Consider the following 17,351-nt stretch of genomic DNA (forward strand, 5'->3'; position numbering starts at 1 on the left):
CCTCAGTTTTTGCTTGCCTGTTTCTGTTATGGTGGTGAATTTGTTATTTGAACCTTGCCTAAAAAAGGCACTATAGGGACAGCAAGAGCCTTAGCCAGTATCCGGAATCCCAGGGGTGACAGGTGCAGGCCATCTGTCGACAATGTCATCCCAAGCAGACAGATGCTGGAAACCCTTAGAATGACACCAGAAGCTTAGCCAATTGTTGAAGTCAATCACTTTGTCCTTGTACTGTGGTATCATTCTGGGTGATGGCAGAATGCTACTCAGGGCTAGGGTCATACATGCCTGGGCTACAAGATCAGAGAGCTCTTCCATGTCACTTTTCATGTAGTCCAGGGAGATACGTCTCAGGTCATTCACACCAACATGGACAATGACAGAGTCATATTTGTACTTGTTGTGGAGTGACCTCAGTGTGTGGGTTATGTGGCGGATCCTGGCACCCGACAGGTAGCTGACAGTAACCTTCTTGTTTAGCCTGGTGAGTGGAACATCAGTGTGCCTGACTATAGTCACCTATGACAAGTGTGTTGGGTACATTGTTTTGCCTTATTGGCTGAGGTTGAGTGGCACACTGAGTCTGTGGGCTATGTGTCATTTGGGTTGTGTTGGGGTAGATATATATATATGGTTTGCTATCATTATGTCGACGTGCATTTGCACCGCTATGAAGTATTCGAACATCAGATGTTCGAATACTTCATATTACGGCAGGTGACATGAGCGAAGGTTTGCATTGCGAATGAACTGTGCATTCGCGATTCTAACTTTCGGTCATGGGAGGGGACAGTGCGGTTAGGGAAATGCATCCCTTTCCTCACTGTAGTGCGATCTCGGAGTTGGAATATTAAGTTGGGGGGTGTGTGGGGGGCACAACCCCCCGCAGGGGGGCGCAGCCCCCCTGCATAACTGTGTGTTCGGGTAGGTAGGTGATTATGGGAAGGGTGGGCGTGCTGTGTATCACCGTAAATGTCGCAAGCGACATTTTCGACAATACACCCTTGTTTTCGAGTTTACTATTATTCGAAAATGTTCATTTTCGATGCATAAATTCGAAAATAAAGACATTATTTATTTTTACTTTCGAATTTATGATAGTAAACCATATATATATATATATATATATATATATATATATATATATATATATATATATGTGTATATGGGTCTAGGACCAATGCTCGAGTGGCTGTTTCACTGAATGTGAAACGGCCGGGCATACTTACGCGAAAGTGCTTTTCACCGAAGAAGCACTTTTGCGTAAGTATGCCTGTTGCAGAGATCGCACTACAGTGGGGATAAGGGAAAATTCCCTTTTCCCCACTGTAGTGCGACCTCGGAGTGAGAATATAAAAGTAGGGGGGGTGTAGGGGCAAGCCCCCCTGCAAAAACGTAAATGTAATGTTTTTTTAACACACTTTAACGAAAGCGCTTTTGTTAAAGTGTGTTCGGTGACTGTGGATTCGGACTACTGACCTTTTGTTCAATAGTCCTAGATCTATATATATATATATATATATATATATAATCTACATCTACAGGAAGAGATCTAATATATCTTTTGGGGATTTTAACTGAATAACTGCTGGGTGTGCAACCACATTTTTAAAACGAATACCTCTGTTACTATTAGATTCTGCAATAGTTGTTCAGTTTTTAGGCTCTACTGCCTGTGATACTGGTTCTACAGAAATAATTTCCAAAGTATTAAGGAAACATTACCTAAAAATGAAGCATGGCTAGTGCTTTTGATGCCTGTCTTTAAAAGCCGAACATAACTTATTTTGGGGGGTGTCATTTTTTCATGTCTAACCATTTTAAATGGCACTGAATTAAAATAAGAGCTCCCCAAAGGCGACATCTTCAAGTGTGGAAGTGGAAGAGATAACCTCCTCCTAATCATCTTCATCTGTGAAACAGTCCAAGAGAATCATTTGGGACTGAATAAGCCAAATCATCATCATCTGAGTCAAATGGGGGGGGCGGCTCCTTGAAGGTATAGAGTCAGAGCGTGAAGGTTTTTTTTAAGCCTTGAAAGATACTGGTGCTTTCTGTACCAGATCAAGATACTTCTGAGCAATCATTTTTTAATTTTTATATAAAACAGAAGGTGCATCAGCAAACTGTTGGGTGTGGTGGAAGGGGGGACAGCATCCATATCTTGGAATACATACACACGCATTTCTGGCTTGACAGCTTTTTGATGTTCTGGCTTGGTCTTCTTATTCAGTATTATGTTGTTCCCTTAAATAAAATAAGCATTTGCAAAAACCAGTAGGGTAATCAGTTCCAAAAAGAGGCATTTGTTGCTTAAGGAACTTTATTACAATGAAGAGCCAGACAGTCATGTAATTGTAAGATGAATATCTTAAACATTACAATTAGTACTACTGAAGGCAAAAATAGGTTAAAAAACTTGGACAGGCATGTAGTGGTATTCGTTTTATAGCAAAGCTGCCCTGTAAAAGGCTAATGAATGAAAATGCAATGACTTGCTGCTGAAAATATCTGTACAGAGCAGTGTTATTTGCTTACATATTATTCCAGATCATATATAAAGTCTTCTACAGTAAATGTGGTAATAAGAGGTATGCTCTCATAAGGGAGACCATCTCATGGGATTAGATTGAGAATCTGCCCTGTTACTGAGGATGGACCACCTCATATTAGATAAAAAGTTATGCACTTACCATGACAACAGGCCTGGATGAGCCAGTTCCCATCCCCAGGAACCTACCCAATACCCTTCCCCCTCCTCTCAAAAAGTTGGTCTTTAGGTATTAAGTTAGTTTTGACCCCTTCACATGGCTCACTACAGATCTGGAATGTAATGGACAGCAGTGTATTCTGTGATGGGGATGAGACTGAGGTAGCTTGGGAAACCTTCACATATCAATCTGTCCCAATGCCTACCAGCTTTAGTCCTGCTGCTACTGATAATCGCCTTCCTCATGTTACATAACTAGGCTAATTCAGCACCTGATCTAGTGATACTCAAACTGGATGGTGAGATAACTCAGTGAAGTGGCTAGAGATCACTAAAATACTCTGCTATAGTGTGTGTGTGTATCAGTCACAAAACTATTAAAGAAATAAAAACATACCCATCTACTATTCAGCAATTTTTTTTTCATAAAGTCTCTCCAGTGGTTCACGAGCAGCAAGAAGGACTCAGCCATTACAAGTAGCAGAAAGGGAGATGTACAAATGACAGCTTAACAGTGGTTATAACCCACTTTAACTTTTAAAAAAAGACAAAAATAATACATATCAACTAAAGACACTATGAAATTCCAATTCTAAACTCCATTAACATCTGGAGTACATTCATGCTGATGGCTCACTGGTTACACATGACCCATCCCACATCAATATAAGATAGAGCACACCTTGTCAAAGCCAAAAAAAAAATTATATAATTTTACAGGAGCCTCTAAATGGCATAGCCTTCTGCGCATTTTTATGCAAAATGAAGATCTGATCTGTATAATGTACACATGCACGTGTACCCATTTTACAACTAGTCTATGGTTGCCCATACAGGTGTAAAGGGGAATATGTCACGTCTGTATTTTGAAGCAATGATCTGACAGACAATGAGCTAGGATAAGCGTGGATAGTTTCAGAAGTAAATGAATATTTTTATTCCATTAGTTAACAGCCTGGTTGCAGTGCGTGAGTAAATAAGTAATAGGGTAGGTGGGTTGGTCACTAGATCACTAGAGTTACAGTTTTAGGTACCAGCAGGCATCACTAAGTCCTACAGTACAAAGATGGCATGACTTTTGCACTATCCTGGTGAATGTAATGGGTTCCATGACAGAAGGGAAAAAGATCATTATGGCCCATCTCATCAGAAATACTGTTTGTGTGTTTGATTACATGAGTGCCAAAAGATGGAAGAGAGGTGCCCAGAGGCATTATTTTGTGCAGATAGGTGACTAAGTAAATTACAAATTCAGACCAATCAAAAAATGCTCATCTTTTGTTGCCGCAAATTTCTAATGTATATACTAAAGAGTATTTTACTGAATTCAGAACAGACAAGCGAAGTTCTGTCCTACCACCACAAGAAAGAAAAATTCAGTCTGGTATAAACTATTTCCTACTGAATGAAAGAATGATGTGTGACATACTGTACATCAATGTGCTGAAGGGATGTACAGACTAGGACAAAAGGATGGCAGAATGCAATTAAATTCAGAAACCTAATCCCTTTGGGGAAGGTACTTGTGAAAGCCGTAACAGTAGATTTACTGAACTGACTTCCACTAGAGGTCTACAGCACCTGGAAAGCACCAGCCAGCTGATCTATTTCTACAGACTACTATTAAAGTGCTTAAATTACCCACCTCACTTTATATACATGTCAAATGTCACAGCATGTTATATAAGCACACACAGTACTTACCTCTTGACCTGTCATGTCTATCACAGTCTCATTCTCATCATAGAAGCCAAAATGACTGTAAAGAAAAAGAAAATGTATTACGAGATTATTTACACTGTACCAAGAACACTTAAGAAAAATGGCTAAATCTATATAGGATGGGGGATCATGGATGAATGCCATGATGACTAATGCTTGTTTGCTATACTTTACGTAGAATTCAACATTTCTATATCATCTCCACTGTGGCTTATAAATACACATTGAGAATCTCCTTTTTCTAATCTCCAATACATGTCAACCATTCACTAAAGTTTCTCTTAAATCCATCTTGATCGGTGCCCCAGAAATAAAGCCAGAGCATTCAAAAATAAAAGGAAAAATTATTTCTCCAAAATATGGGAAAATGCAAGAACTTGTATTTAGCTTCACAGTCACTTTTGCCAAAAGCAACAGAAGAATTTGAAGAATGCTGTTTTTTTTATTAGACTCAATCTTAGTAATACTGACTTTAAAATTATCACTCCTCTTGGTAATGTTTTCCTTCCATTAGGGATACTGGAAATTTTGGATAAAAAAAACTGAATCACTTCTAAATTCAAAGCGAGTTCACCAACCCTTTTGAAGCATAAACTGGCTCATTTGCACAGTGGATATATTTAAAGTAACTAATTATTTAAAATTTAATTTCAGTCAGTAGGCAGCCCACTAGCACAAAAGAAGGCTAGAATTGCTGTTAACTTAGATTTTTTTTGCCTTCATGCCTGCCAGCCATCGTCTCCTTATGGACAGTCATTACACTGGCTGAGGGGGTCAGTCATGAGGATGCTTTGTACTCTCACTGGCATCCCAGCAATAAAGTACAGTTGTATACACTTGCCATAAATGTAGATGTTCGAGTGTGTTCACTGCTGCAGTCCTAACCATTGGGTTGTCCATGCTGTGGTAGCCCTCAGTTGGTCCGAATACCAGAGTCAAGGTTTTGTGTGTTAGCTGCTGTCGCATCCTGGATGACGTCAGGTCATCCAAGCTATAAAGGAGAGCAGGTGACACCATTGCCTCAGTTTTTCTTGCCTTAACTAGAAGTCCAATTTTAATAATTATTAGTAGTCCTGGGGTCAGAGACCCCCATAGAAATATGTCTCTCTCTAAGTAAGGCAGATATCGGGGGAAGGAGGGAGGGAAAGCTTGACTACAGCAGTGAGCACACTCAAACATCTAAATTTATAGTAAGTGTACACAACTGTACAATGTTCTTCGTGTTTCACTGCTGCAGTCCTAACCACTGGAAAGATTCCCAAAGCTGAGGAGAAGGGTGGAAGGTTACTAGAAACTTAAGATTGGGTAAGCATGCCCATCAGAATTGCAGAGGCAAACCCAGCCCTAGCTTTTGAGAATAGGTTCAGATGGTAATGTTTGGTGAAGGTGTGGGCTGAAGTCCATGTGACAGCTTCCAGGATGTCCTTGGTGGGTACTCCTCTAAGGAATGCTGTGGAAGTAGAGGTTGTCCTAGTGGAATGGGTTCTGATGGTCCTAGGGAGAGGTTTTCCATGCAAGGAGCAGCAAAATTGGATGCAGTGTGCTATCCATTTGGAAATGGTCTGTTTGGATATTGGTTTCCCCTGTGCCCCTGTTTTAAAGCTTACCAAGAGCTGGTCAGTTTTCCTGAATGTCTTTATACGATACAGATAAAAATTTGAGTTGCCTGTGCATTTCCAAAAAAATGCAGTATCCTTTCCCCTTTGTTCTGAGGGTTAGGGAAGAAGGTGGGCAGGTGGATGGCCTGGTTGAGGGTACCATCTGAAACCACCTTTGGCATGAAGGAGGGATTGGTTCTCATAGAGACCCTGTCTGCATGAAAGATGATAAATGGCTCAATGGCCATTAAGGCTTGAAGCACTGACACTCTCCTGGCTGAAGTAATAGCCAGGAGAAAGGCAGTCTTCCAAGAGAGGTACTTTAGTTCTGAGGATGCTGCAGGCTCAAAGGGAGGCAGAGTAAGCTTTTCTAAAACATAGTTCAGGTCCCAGGCTGTCTTCTGGGAGGCCTGATATTAGCGGCTCCTCTAAGGAATTGTTTGATAAGAAGGTGAGAGAAGAATGGCTGTTATGTATTAAAGTGTGCCGAGATGGCAGAGGCATGGATCTTTATGGAGGAGAAGGAGAGACCCTTATTAAGAAGCTCAGCAAGATAATCTAGAATAACAGGAATTGGAGGGCAGATGTATATCTGCCCCCTTGGACTGGCTCCAGAAGCAGAATATTTTCCATTTTCCAGCGTAAGATTTTCTGGTACTGGCCCTTCTGGCTTCTGTGATGATGTCAAGGACTGGCTTAGCACTGATTCCTTGTTGGTTTTGTTAGAATAAGCCATGCTGATAGCTTGAGTGTCTGAAGGTCTGGGTGCAGCATTGTTCCTCCACCCCCAGGATAGCAGGTGAGGTATCAGGGGTAGCTGCCAGGCTGATGAGATAGGCTGCACATCAGTGGGTACCAATGCTGTATGGGCCAATCTGGGGCAATTGAGTATTGCTCTTGGTTTTTCCTCCCTTATCTTGATTAGTACTTTTGGAATGAGATGTATAGGTGGGAATGCATACACAAAGAGGGTATTCCAGGGGAAGGTCAGGGCATCGACCTTCCAGGCCAGGTGATGGTACTCCCTGGTGCAGACTTTCTGTACTTGGTGATTTAAATGAGAGGCAAAGAGGTCCACCTGGGGGGTCCCCCATGTGTGGATAATTTGCAGAAAAATATCTCTGTGGATTTGCCATTCATGTGGGTCCAGCAGGTTTCTGCTTAGGTGGTCTGCCAGGGTGTTGTTGATGCCCAGTAGGTATTGGGCTATAAGATGTAGTCCCATGGATGAGGCTGCTAGCCACAGGTTCATCTAGTCTGCCCAGGGGGTAAGACTGAGTCCCTCCCTGTTTGTTGATGCACCACATGACTGTGGTGTTGTCTGTTTGAAAGCTGGGTTTGGGAGGCCAGAGTAGTGAAGTATTTTGGTAGGAAACTTTGTATGTGAAGTTGTTGAATCTCGCCGTTATTCTTCACTGATGGGTTCGGAGCCAAGCCCTCGGCTCCGACACGGCCGTTAGCAAAGCTCAAGGTTTAGCAGTAGCACAAGACCAAGCCCCTAATGCCATGATGCAATGCTGGAATTACCTCAGATCTAGTTTGCTGCGGCACGGATCTCAGTGTTTCCATTTCACTTGAGCCTTTTTTTGATATAAAAATCGCTTTTCGCAAGTTACTTTATTACTTCTTTCACATTTCTAGTTAGAGTAGTCATATATTAGCTCCTGTAGTTGTCTCCTTAGACCTATTCCCTTGGTGCTTGATTATTTAGCATAGCTGTAGTGGCCTCATGTTGGGCCGAGTTATTCAGAGTGTGTTTTTTTCCTATTTCCATAGTTTTGTCTCTGGGCCATTGTTAGAGTGTGTTTGATATTTAGAAGTGTTATTTTGAGCCTAAGGATACTTGTAACCTTTATGCTGTATTAATCTGTGTGGTTTGCGATATTACATTTAGGCTGTATTAGTCATTGTATTGCTAATTGAATTAAGAATAGTTCTTTATTACTATTTGTGAGGAAAAAGACAAGCACCCAAAGTCTGGATTCAAAGGATGTCTCTCACTGGGCACATTCAGTGTGTGTATTGTTTGGGTGTGAGGCACTTGCAGGAGTCCTGCAGCATTTGCCATTCCTTTTCTTCAAGGGTTCTTTTAGAGAGGAAAAGGAAGCTTGTGGATCAAGGTTTGCTGAAGCTTTGACTGACCAGGATGGGGCCAGCAAGTCCTCTAAATCGTCAAAATCTTCAAATGACTCCAAAGCATCCAAAGACTCGAAAAAGTCTAAGAAAGTGGAGGATTCCGGGACTTCGGTTCCAGAGCCCTCGGAGCAGAGTGTCTCTTCATTTCAGAGCCGACCCACTGTCTTGGAGCCGGTCTCTGGGAGACCTGCATCTCCACTCCTCTAGATCTTCTGTCAGCCTCTCAGATTTGGATATGGACCAATTGGTGCAGAAGCTCTTATGGACACCAGGCCTTGCCAAATTGTTATCGGCTCTGACCCCAGCGTCACAACCAAAGACCACCATCCCAGATTTGACTGCTCCGAGCTGTACCTGACCTTCGGAGACAGAGGGGGGCTGACCTGATGATCGTGGAGCCTTTGGATCTGAGACCTGCTCCGGTGTCATCGGTTCCATCTACTCTGACATCCTCGGTGCTGACAGGGGACACTAGGGGCCAACACTCTCCTGTCAGGTCCGGGAGGATAGTCGCACTGACTTGTCGGTGCCGACTCTTCCTCTCGGAGCCTCGGCTCGGATGAGCTCGGCTCCTACCTCCGGCTCGGAAACCACCGCCTTGGTGCAGGAGGTGATGGCGGTTCCCTCGGGTCCATCGACTCCTTCTCATCGGAGCCATGATGCTTTCAAAGCCACGGAGAGAGCCTTGTCCCCAAAGACATCCTCGACACCAGGTCTGGCCTCTTCTTCCCCCAAAGTGCCTGTATCCGCTTCTGCCTCCATCGTCCAGGCCAAGCGTAGAGACCCTGAGCCTCAGGTAGCCTCACAGGGTGCCCCTTGCTCTTCTGAGACCTCCCGAGAGGCTCCCACTGAGGAGGACCCCAGGAAGAGATTGTGTAAGAGGAGGCACTTGGACTCCCCACAGGAGTCTTTGACATCTGACACTGACTTGGATGAGTCCGAAGGGTCCCCACGATCACCCTCTGAGGATATCTCCTTTGCGGAGATACTCGAGATCCTTAGGCAGAGGGGTGATTGGCAGTCCAAAAGCCCTACTGAGGATGAGTCAGTTCTCCTGACGGCTTTCGGGTCTCAACTTTCCACCTCTTAGGTGTCTCCGCCCTTCGATGAGCTCATGCAGCTGGTCTCTCGGGGGAGTGGGAGTCAATGGAGTCCATGGAACCTGTCCCTCGGAGGCCTAATAAAGTCATCTCTGCCCCGTAGATACAAACTTTTTGTCCAAGAGAGTCCCTGTTGATGCCATGTTGGTGGCAGCGGCGGCCAACAAAAAGGAAATGTCTGAGACTTCCTCATCGATCCATTTCCAAACAGAGAGTCCAGGACCATGGATCGATATGGGAAATGCATGTTTAGTTCAGCAACTTTTACATTCCGATCCCTGAACTATTTGACCCACTTCACCAGACTGCAAAGAGATCTCCTTAAGGAGCTGGAAGATACTCTTCAGGGTACTGTAGCTGCAGGGGCTTCCGACATAGTTGCTGCCCAGCTTGCTACACTAAATTCCATTGTGAACTCACAAAATGCATCTCATACCATATGCAGCTGATGGGATGAGTAGGGCAGCGGGTACAGGAGTTGCTCTAAGACGACATTCCTGGATGCGCTTGTATTCCTTCGTGGAGCCTTTTAAGTCTTCATTTGTCAACACCCCTTCTGATGGCTCATCTCTCTTTGGGCCCAAAGTTAAGGAAATTCCAACCAGGTGTGAGCAGGAAGGAAAGACTCTGTCTGCCGTTGGAGACCATTTTTCCACCGCTACTCGGCCTTACCCCAAAGGCCAATGGGGAGGGAAAATGTGGTTCCAAAAAGCCCAAGGAGCCTTTCAGGACACATGTGGTCAACCCCCCTCTAGGGGCAGAGGAGGGGGTAACAATGGAAGAAGCCGCCCTCACAGCAGAGGGGGTCCGCAACACCAGGGTGACAGAAATCACTTCTCTGGTCAACCCTATCAGTGCTCCTGAAGGGAGACCCGACAGTCCTGCTCTGGAGGCAGTCAGGAGTCGCTTATCTTTGTACCCAGATGCCTGACAAGACATAACAAATGACAGCTGTGTACAAAGTATTATTTCCAGAGGATATTTCATACCATTCTTCACCCATGTTCCAAGGAGAATTCTGGACATTCCACCCAGTTACAGGGAACAAGCAACTATAGAGGTCTGCAAGTTGCTAGAAAAAAAAGTCATCCAGCCATTCCCAGCAGACCAAATAGGATGCGAAACTTACTCAAGATTCTTTTTGGTTCCAAAGAAAACAGGGGACTGGAGACCTATTTTGGACCTCAACAGACTCAACACATTTGTAAAGAAAGAGAAGTTCTGGATGGTCATGCTACAGTCTATACTTCCCTTTTTAGGGAGAGACAATTGGATGTGCTCGATAGATCTCAAGGTTGCGTACTACCACATAAAAATGGCCAGGCCATCCAGAGATCATCTGCGTTTCCAGCTGGGAGCCAATCATTATTAATTTTGAGCCCTGCCCTTTGGTCTCACTACAGCCCCCAGACTGTTCACCAAATGTATGGCAGTGGTCACGGCTCATCTGAGGTGTCTAGGATTCCAGGTGTTTCCGTACCTAGACGATTGGCTCCTTACCTCCACCACCAGGCATCAACTGATTCAGGCAAGGGAATACACTCTGACACTCTGCCATTACTTCGGCATTACAATCAACTCAGAAAAATCTGCCTTGTTGCCATCACAGCATATTGTCTTTATAGGAGTAAAGTTAGACACCTAAACCACCACTCTACGGCTACCAAGCAAGAGGGCCTTTCTTCTTCACCAGCATGTCAGTTGTGTCGAAGGACAGAGCACCAGCCACAGAAGTCTTAAAAGTATTAGGTTTGATGGCTGCAGCGATCTTGGCCATACCATTAGCAAGGATGCATATGCGGATTCTTCAATGGCTGCTGTTCACCCAATGGTCCTATCAGGAACTTCCAGTGAGTCATATGGCTTTGATTACAAACTCTTGCAAGAGAGATCTCCAGTGGTGGTTGATGTCTGTTCATATAACCATAAGACGTCCCTTTGTTCTGCCCCCTCCAGTAGCCACTATGACCACAGATGCTTCCCTGATAGGGTGGGTGGCATTTTCAGGGAATGACTGCCCAAGACACATGGGACGGATCAAGCGTCACACCTGCATATCAATGTTCTGGAGATGAGAGCAGTACTTCTGGCGTTGCAGTACTTTCCGGAATCTCTTCCTCTAGGAACGATTGCAATTCAGTCAGACAACATGTCGGTAGTCTGGTACTTGAACAAGCAAGGCGGGACCAAGTCTTACCCCCTTTGCCGAGAAGCCCTCAGAGTTTGGCAGTGGGCTGTCTCCTCCCAGCGCTTTCTGTTGGCAACGTACATCCCGGGGAGATCCAACTTGACAGCAGACAAACTGAGCAGGGCAATTATGTTGATACGAGTGGTCCCTCAAACAAGAGATTGCAAACAGGATTTTCCACAAATGGGGCCAGCCTTGCTGCAATCTTTTTGCCAGTCATGTCAACACGAAATGCAGAAGCTACTTTGCCCTGATTCCCCCTCCGGGAGAACCCCCAAGAGATGCACTCGTACACGATTGGCCCCCGGGTCTCCTCTATGCATTCCCTCCAATCCCACAAATGAGAGGTGCTGTAGGAGCAGTTCCTTGCAGTCTGTCTGGATGAGACTGTCGTCCACGTAAGGGTAAATCTGCACATTGTTTTGCCTGCAAAAGGCAATGGCAGGAGTTAGACATTTGGTGAATGCCCTTGGAGCATTAGATAAGACAAAGGGCAAGGCAGAGAGCTGAAAGTGTAGTGATCCTGCTCTGAAGAGCAGGAATTTTCTGCGTGATTCCCTTATTGGGATGTTCACATAAGCATCCTTTAGGTCTAAGGTGACCATCCAAGCTTTGTTTGGCAGCACTGGTAGAAGCTGTTGAAAGGTAAGCATTTTAAATTTTGGGATTACCAGGAAGGTATTGAGAAAGGATAGGTCCAGGATGGGACATCCAGTCCCCTCTTTCCTGGGAACAAGGAACAGTCTGGAATAGAATCCTTTTGCAACGTGTTCTGGAGGTACAGGTTCTACTCCCCCCAGGGATATTAGGTTTTGCATTAGTTTTAGTGCTTCTGCCCACTGGTTTGGAGGTAGGTCTGGGTACCCTCTTGGAGGTACTAGTTCTTGGAAATTGAATTTGTACCCCTGAGCAATGATTTTTAAGACCCACTGATCTTTTGTTATAGAATTCCAATTTTCTCTGCATAGAGATAGCCTTCCTCCTAGCTTTTGGTGTGGTGGATGCAGGCAGAGATGGGAAAGGTAGTCATTGAATGTTTTTTCCCTACATGGTTGCTTTTGAACTCCCTGCTCTAGTGTCTGAGGGGGGCCACTGTTTTGTTCTTTGCTGGCCCTAAGTTTTAGTCCTGGTGAGTCTGTCCCTATGGGTTTTGCCTTGTGCCTGCCTGTTTGGTGCAGGAAAGGACCAGTGTTTAGAGGGAAAATTTCTGCTAAACCAAGGAGGTTGTACTTGAAAAAAATCTTTAACAGTCTGCATTGATTTTGCTTTGTCTTTCATCTTTTTAAGTACCTCTTCAGTTTTCTGTCCGAACAAGCGGTCGTTGTCAAAAGGTGCATCCATGATTTTAGCTTTGACATGATCAGGGAGAGGTTGTTCCTTCAGCCATGCATGTCTTCTGAAAACAGATACTGTCACTGCTGCCCTGCTAGAAGCTTCTAGGGTGTCAAATCGACAGTGCAAGGAGTGCTTTGCCACCTGAGATGAAGAGTGCAGCAATTCTGCTATCTCTTTATTGTTGGCAAAATCTGGAAAAGCAGAAATTTTCTGTTTCAAAAGTTCCAAAGTGTGCTGTTGATATTTTAACATATGGAACTGACAGTTGAAAGCCCTTATAGTTAAAGTTGCAGAGGTATATACTTTTTTACCCCCATCTGTCCAGGGCCCTGGATTCTTTGTCTAAGGAAGTAGGATTCTTTGCAGAGGTAGCCTTAACTCCCTTAGGTCCCTGAGTAATCACCTCTGGATCTGCTATAGGATTTCTGTAGAGTAATGTATGTGAGTTAGGTACCCTGTAGTATGTGTCAGGTTTTCTGGGGGCAGGTGGAAGGGTGTCAGGGGTAAGGCTGGATTCTTGGTAAGCATCATCTACCACCTCCAAGATGAGTGGGATGGCCAGAGGCCTGTTGCTGGGGTAGGTCCAGAGACTCTCCGTCTTTTCTTGGATTGAGGGAAATCCATTGATTCCCATTGGAAGTGTTCCCTGAGGTTGTGGAGGGCTTCCCCAAAGGAAAAGTCCACCGGATGTGATGCAGAAGGAATAGATTCTTCTGCATCTGAGTCTTCATAGGCAGTAATAGGATTTTCCTCTTCAAAAACAGAGGAGTCAGATCCCTCTGAGTCTAAATCCAATTGGATGTCTGGAGAAGGTTCCCCTTCTCCTTTGGGCTGGTGTGGCCTGATTACCCCAGATGAAAGTGATGAGATCTTCTGCCTTAGCTCTAAGTCTGGCCAGAAAAGTATCCCTCGGTGCTATCGATGTGTTAGTCGGAAGAGAGTGCAAAGTCACTGAAGTGAATTCTGAAATGCGATGCGGTATCCTCAGAAGCCAGTGCCTGTGTAGTGGTTCTGGACCCAACTGAGGCAGAGACAGATGAAGGCTCGTTAGACTATGCATTTTTCTGCGGCATACAGGACTCTGAAAGGGTCTCAGGGGAGGCCTGCAAAGTAACTGAGTCGGGCATCAGGGGCTGCGAAAGCACCTCACTGAATTCCAAAGAAGAGATGACCCTTTTAGCGGTGGTGTCGTCTGAAGGCTTGGCCTTATGCAGTCTGTCTCTCTCCTTAGCTTTACATTTTTTCGGAAGATCTGCGGTTTGCTGACTAACAGACACCATATCAGTAATCGAAGATGGAGGACAAAAATATCTGGCTACAAACAGAGCTCTACGATGAATAGTTCTAGTGTTAAAGAGGGCACAGAACTGATGGCGAGGTACATCATGATCTGGGCCTAAGCAAGTGACACAGTAAGAATGGAATTCTTGGTGTGGTATTTGCTTTCCACAGGCGAGACAGTTATTGACTTTTTCAGACATCGGTTAGTGCAAGAAAAAGGAAAGATCCCCAATGGGTATTTAGCTTTAGATGTTTTAAGCTGAAGTTTTGAAATCTGGAAACAGACGACCGACACTGTTGCAAATTGCTTCTGCTACAAGCTCCATGGCAAGAAAAACTGAGGTAATAGCGTTGCCTGCTCTCCTTTATAGCTCAGATGACCTAACATCATCCAGCAAGTGACAGCAGCTGATGCACAAAACCTTGACTATGGTATTCGGACCTACTGAGTGCTACCACAGCATGGATAACCCAATGGTTAGGACTGCAGCAGTGAAACATGAAGAAAATCAGCATTTATATTTATGGCCTAACCCCATCTCTTGAAGGGACATGAGTACCTGCAACACTATAAAATCCATCTCTGCCGCTCTGTCCATCCATACTTACATCCCCATCTGTTGACAAGAGCTACTGTCACAGGCTTTGACAGTCACACCCAAGTCTTCCCCACTCTGACTCATCACATCATGACAAGCCTCTTCTCTTCAGCAGAGAATCTGTCAATGGACCAGTGATGTCAGCTGGACAGGAACCATCACACCCTTTCTCTCTGTTTGTGCAGTCAAGTACCCAATCCATTTTTAAATGATTTATTTATTTATGTATTGACATTTCATTACTGATAACTGTTGATTCATTAGTTGAACACACCGACTGGAATGCATTCTGGTCTTTATCCCTCTACACCACCAGTGGAGGCTCTGGTGACCTGCATCTGGAAACAAGCTTGAGTTGTTGGAAGGGGAAAGGATAAAACTGTTTCTGGATTGTTCTCCTAACCCAAAGTGTGCTGTTGATATTTTAACATATGGAACTGACAGTTGAAAGCCCTTATAGTTAAAGTTGCAGAGGTAAAACATGGGATTTTCTGCTGAATGTCTAACTCTTACATGAATGCTATGGGTCTTGCAGATAAATAAAAAATATGATTAGAGAGGTAATTAAAAGGAACTGTTTACCTAGCAGTGTGGCAAAACCATGGAATAAACTACCCTCCTTCTTCTTCTTTTTTCGGCTGCTCCCGTTATGGGTCGCCACAGCAGACCAACTGTTTCCATTTCTTCCTGTCCTCTGCATCTTGCTCTGTCACACCAACCACCTGCATGTCCTCTCTTACCACATCCATAAACCTTATCTTAGGTCTCCCTCTTTTCCTGTTACCTGGCAGCTTCATCCTTAGCATCTTTTTCCCCAATATACTCTGCATCCCTCCTCAGCACATGTCCAAACCAACATAATCTTGCCTCTCTGGCTTTGTCTCCAAACCTTCCAAATGATACTAAAACAGTAACTTTCTCAAAACAATTTAAGAATAGTAGGCAAAAATATATGGGGTTACAAATAGCTTTAGGTCACATGGTGGCTGATAAACTGAAACTACAGTTCCCTCTCTGATGCACGAATGTATGCATGTAGAAAGGAGGACAGTTGCATATACAATATGGGGAAGCACGTGTGAGTCGCACTGAAACCACCACATGTTGAGTTCTTTAGTAATATGAATCTTGACAGGACAATGATGAGGAAACTTCTGAATCCTGTCCCCCACACCAACCTCCACTGACACTTTAATCCTTAACGCATAGTACAACCAGCTGCAAAGACCATGTTCTTTAAAAGCTGGAGTTTATCTGGAAGCAGGACATGTCCAAGAAAGGCTGCTAAGAAGCAGTGGGGGTGATAAATAGCTCAATATATTGATGTATCCACACACAAGTCCCACTCTCCAGAGCTGCTGAAAAGGATGATTAAGAGTTACTCAGGAACCGTAAGTTCAGGAGCATCAGGACCCAGCCGGAAGAATACATCTCACCGTTTGACAAACGTATTCTTTCGTCAGAAGGAGAAGACTGGAAGCACCACACCTACATAGCTACTTACTCAGACATGGATACAAGTACAGATACATACTACAGAGACAGACTCCGTAACAAACGGCACCTACTCACATTTATATTAATGTCAGCATGCTAACACCTGATCATGAATGGAAAGGAAAAAAAAAAACATGACCACATCCCAGATAGCAGGACACTTTACAGTTATGTGAGTACACTCAGCATGATATTAGATTACATCTTCCAGGGACAGATCATGTTAACAGTGCGTCCATACATATAGGCCTCTGTTCACTACTGAAGCTGTGAGTCTGGGCACTTTTCTAAAGTCAGGTTGCCCACTTGGAACAGGTCAGTATTAGCATTCTTTTTTGTATCAGCATTCTTAAAGCAATAAAAACATACCACACTAATATCAGGAATAGCTGCTGCTACAAGGCTGTTGGTTTGTAGCCCCCACAGCCCCTAAACATGTCTGCAAAAATAAAATAAAAAAATACTAGTTTAATTAAATTAAACAGATTTTTACATTTTATTCTTTTTTTAAAATCACGCAGCTACTGTGTATCACTCAGTCAAGGAAAATATTAGGAATTTAACTAAGAACTTTAAAAAGGGTACTAGATCTAGGGCAGCTCATGACATCAAGTTGGTGTTTGAAGCCAAAGAATATTACAAATCCTTCTTTAATTAGGTCAGAAAAGTAAGAAACAGCACTTAGCAGTGTACAGACCTCGTGCTAAATGGCAGTACTGTAGTGCAAATTTCATTCCTGAGGCAGCTTTCCAAAGACCTATGATCTCCATAGTTTTTAAACCCCCATCGTCACTAAAGAACATGTACTGAAAGTGTTGTCCAAGACTAAGAACAGCTCCTTCACGGAACCAGATAACATAACGGTTCCACCATGGGATCAGATAACACACCCATGGGTTTGATAAATAACAGTTCCTCCATGGGACCAGATAACATATCCATCTGTTTGATAAGTAACAGTTTCACCATAGGACCAGATAGCATACCGACCAGATAATATACCCATGGGTTTTATAAATAACAGTTCTTCCATGGGATCAGCTAACATACCCATGTGTTTGATTAATAACAGTTCCTCAATGGGACGAGATAACATACACAGGATAGGCTACAGACCCGCAAGTCATGTCAAGGCTAGCCATTTCATCCCAATGTAATGTCACAGAAGTGTTAGTTAATACCAAA

The 17,351-nt window shown here is 43.9% G+C and overlaps 1 protein-coding gene across 3 annotated transcripts in view; it reads right to left on the reverse strand.

The window, feature by feature from the left end:
- PPT2 (palmitoyl-protein thioesterase 2) overlaps positions 1–17,351 on the reverse strand; it is a 361,371-nt gene that overhangs the window by 19,530 nt on the left and 324,490 nt on the right. For all 3 annotated transcript variants that reach the window (XM_044083205.1, XM_044083204.1, XM_044083206.1), the window contains one exon: positions 4,415–4,469. In XM_044083205.1, coding sequence (XP_043939140.1) covers positions 4,415–4,469 — 55 coding nt within the window. The remainder of the gene's footprint in view (positions 1–4,414; positions 4,470–17,351) is intronic.

This window comes from Protopterus annectens, chromosome 9.part0 (assembly GCF_019279795.1).
Source record: "Protopterus annectens isolate FY-2018-M chromosome 9.part0, PAN1.0, whole genome shotgun sequence".
Classification (NCBI taxonomy): domain Eukaryota; kingdom Metazoa; phylum Chordata; order Ceratodontiformes; family Protopteridae; genus Protopterus; species Protopterus annectens.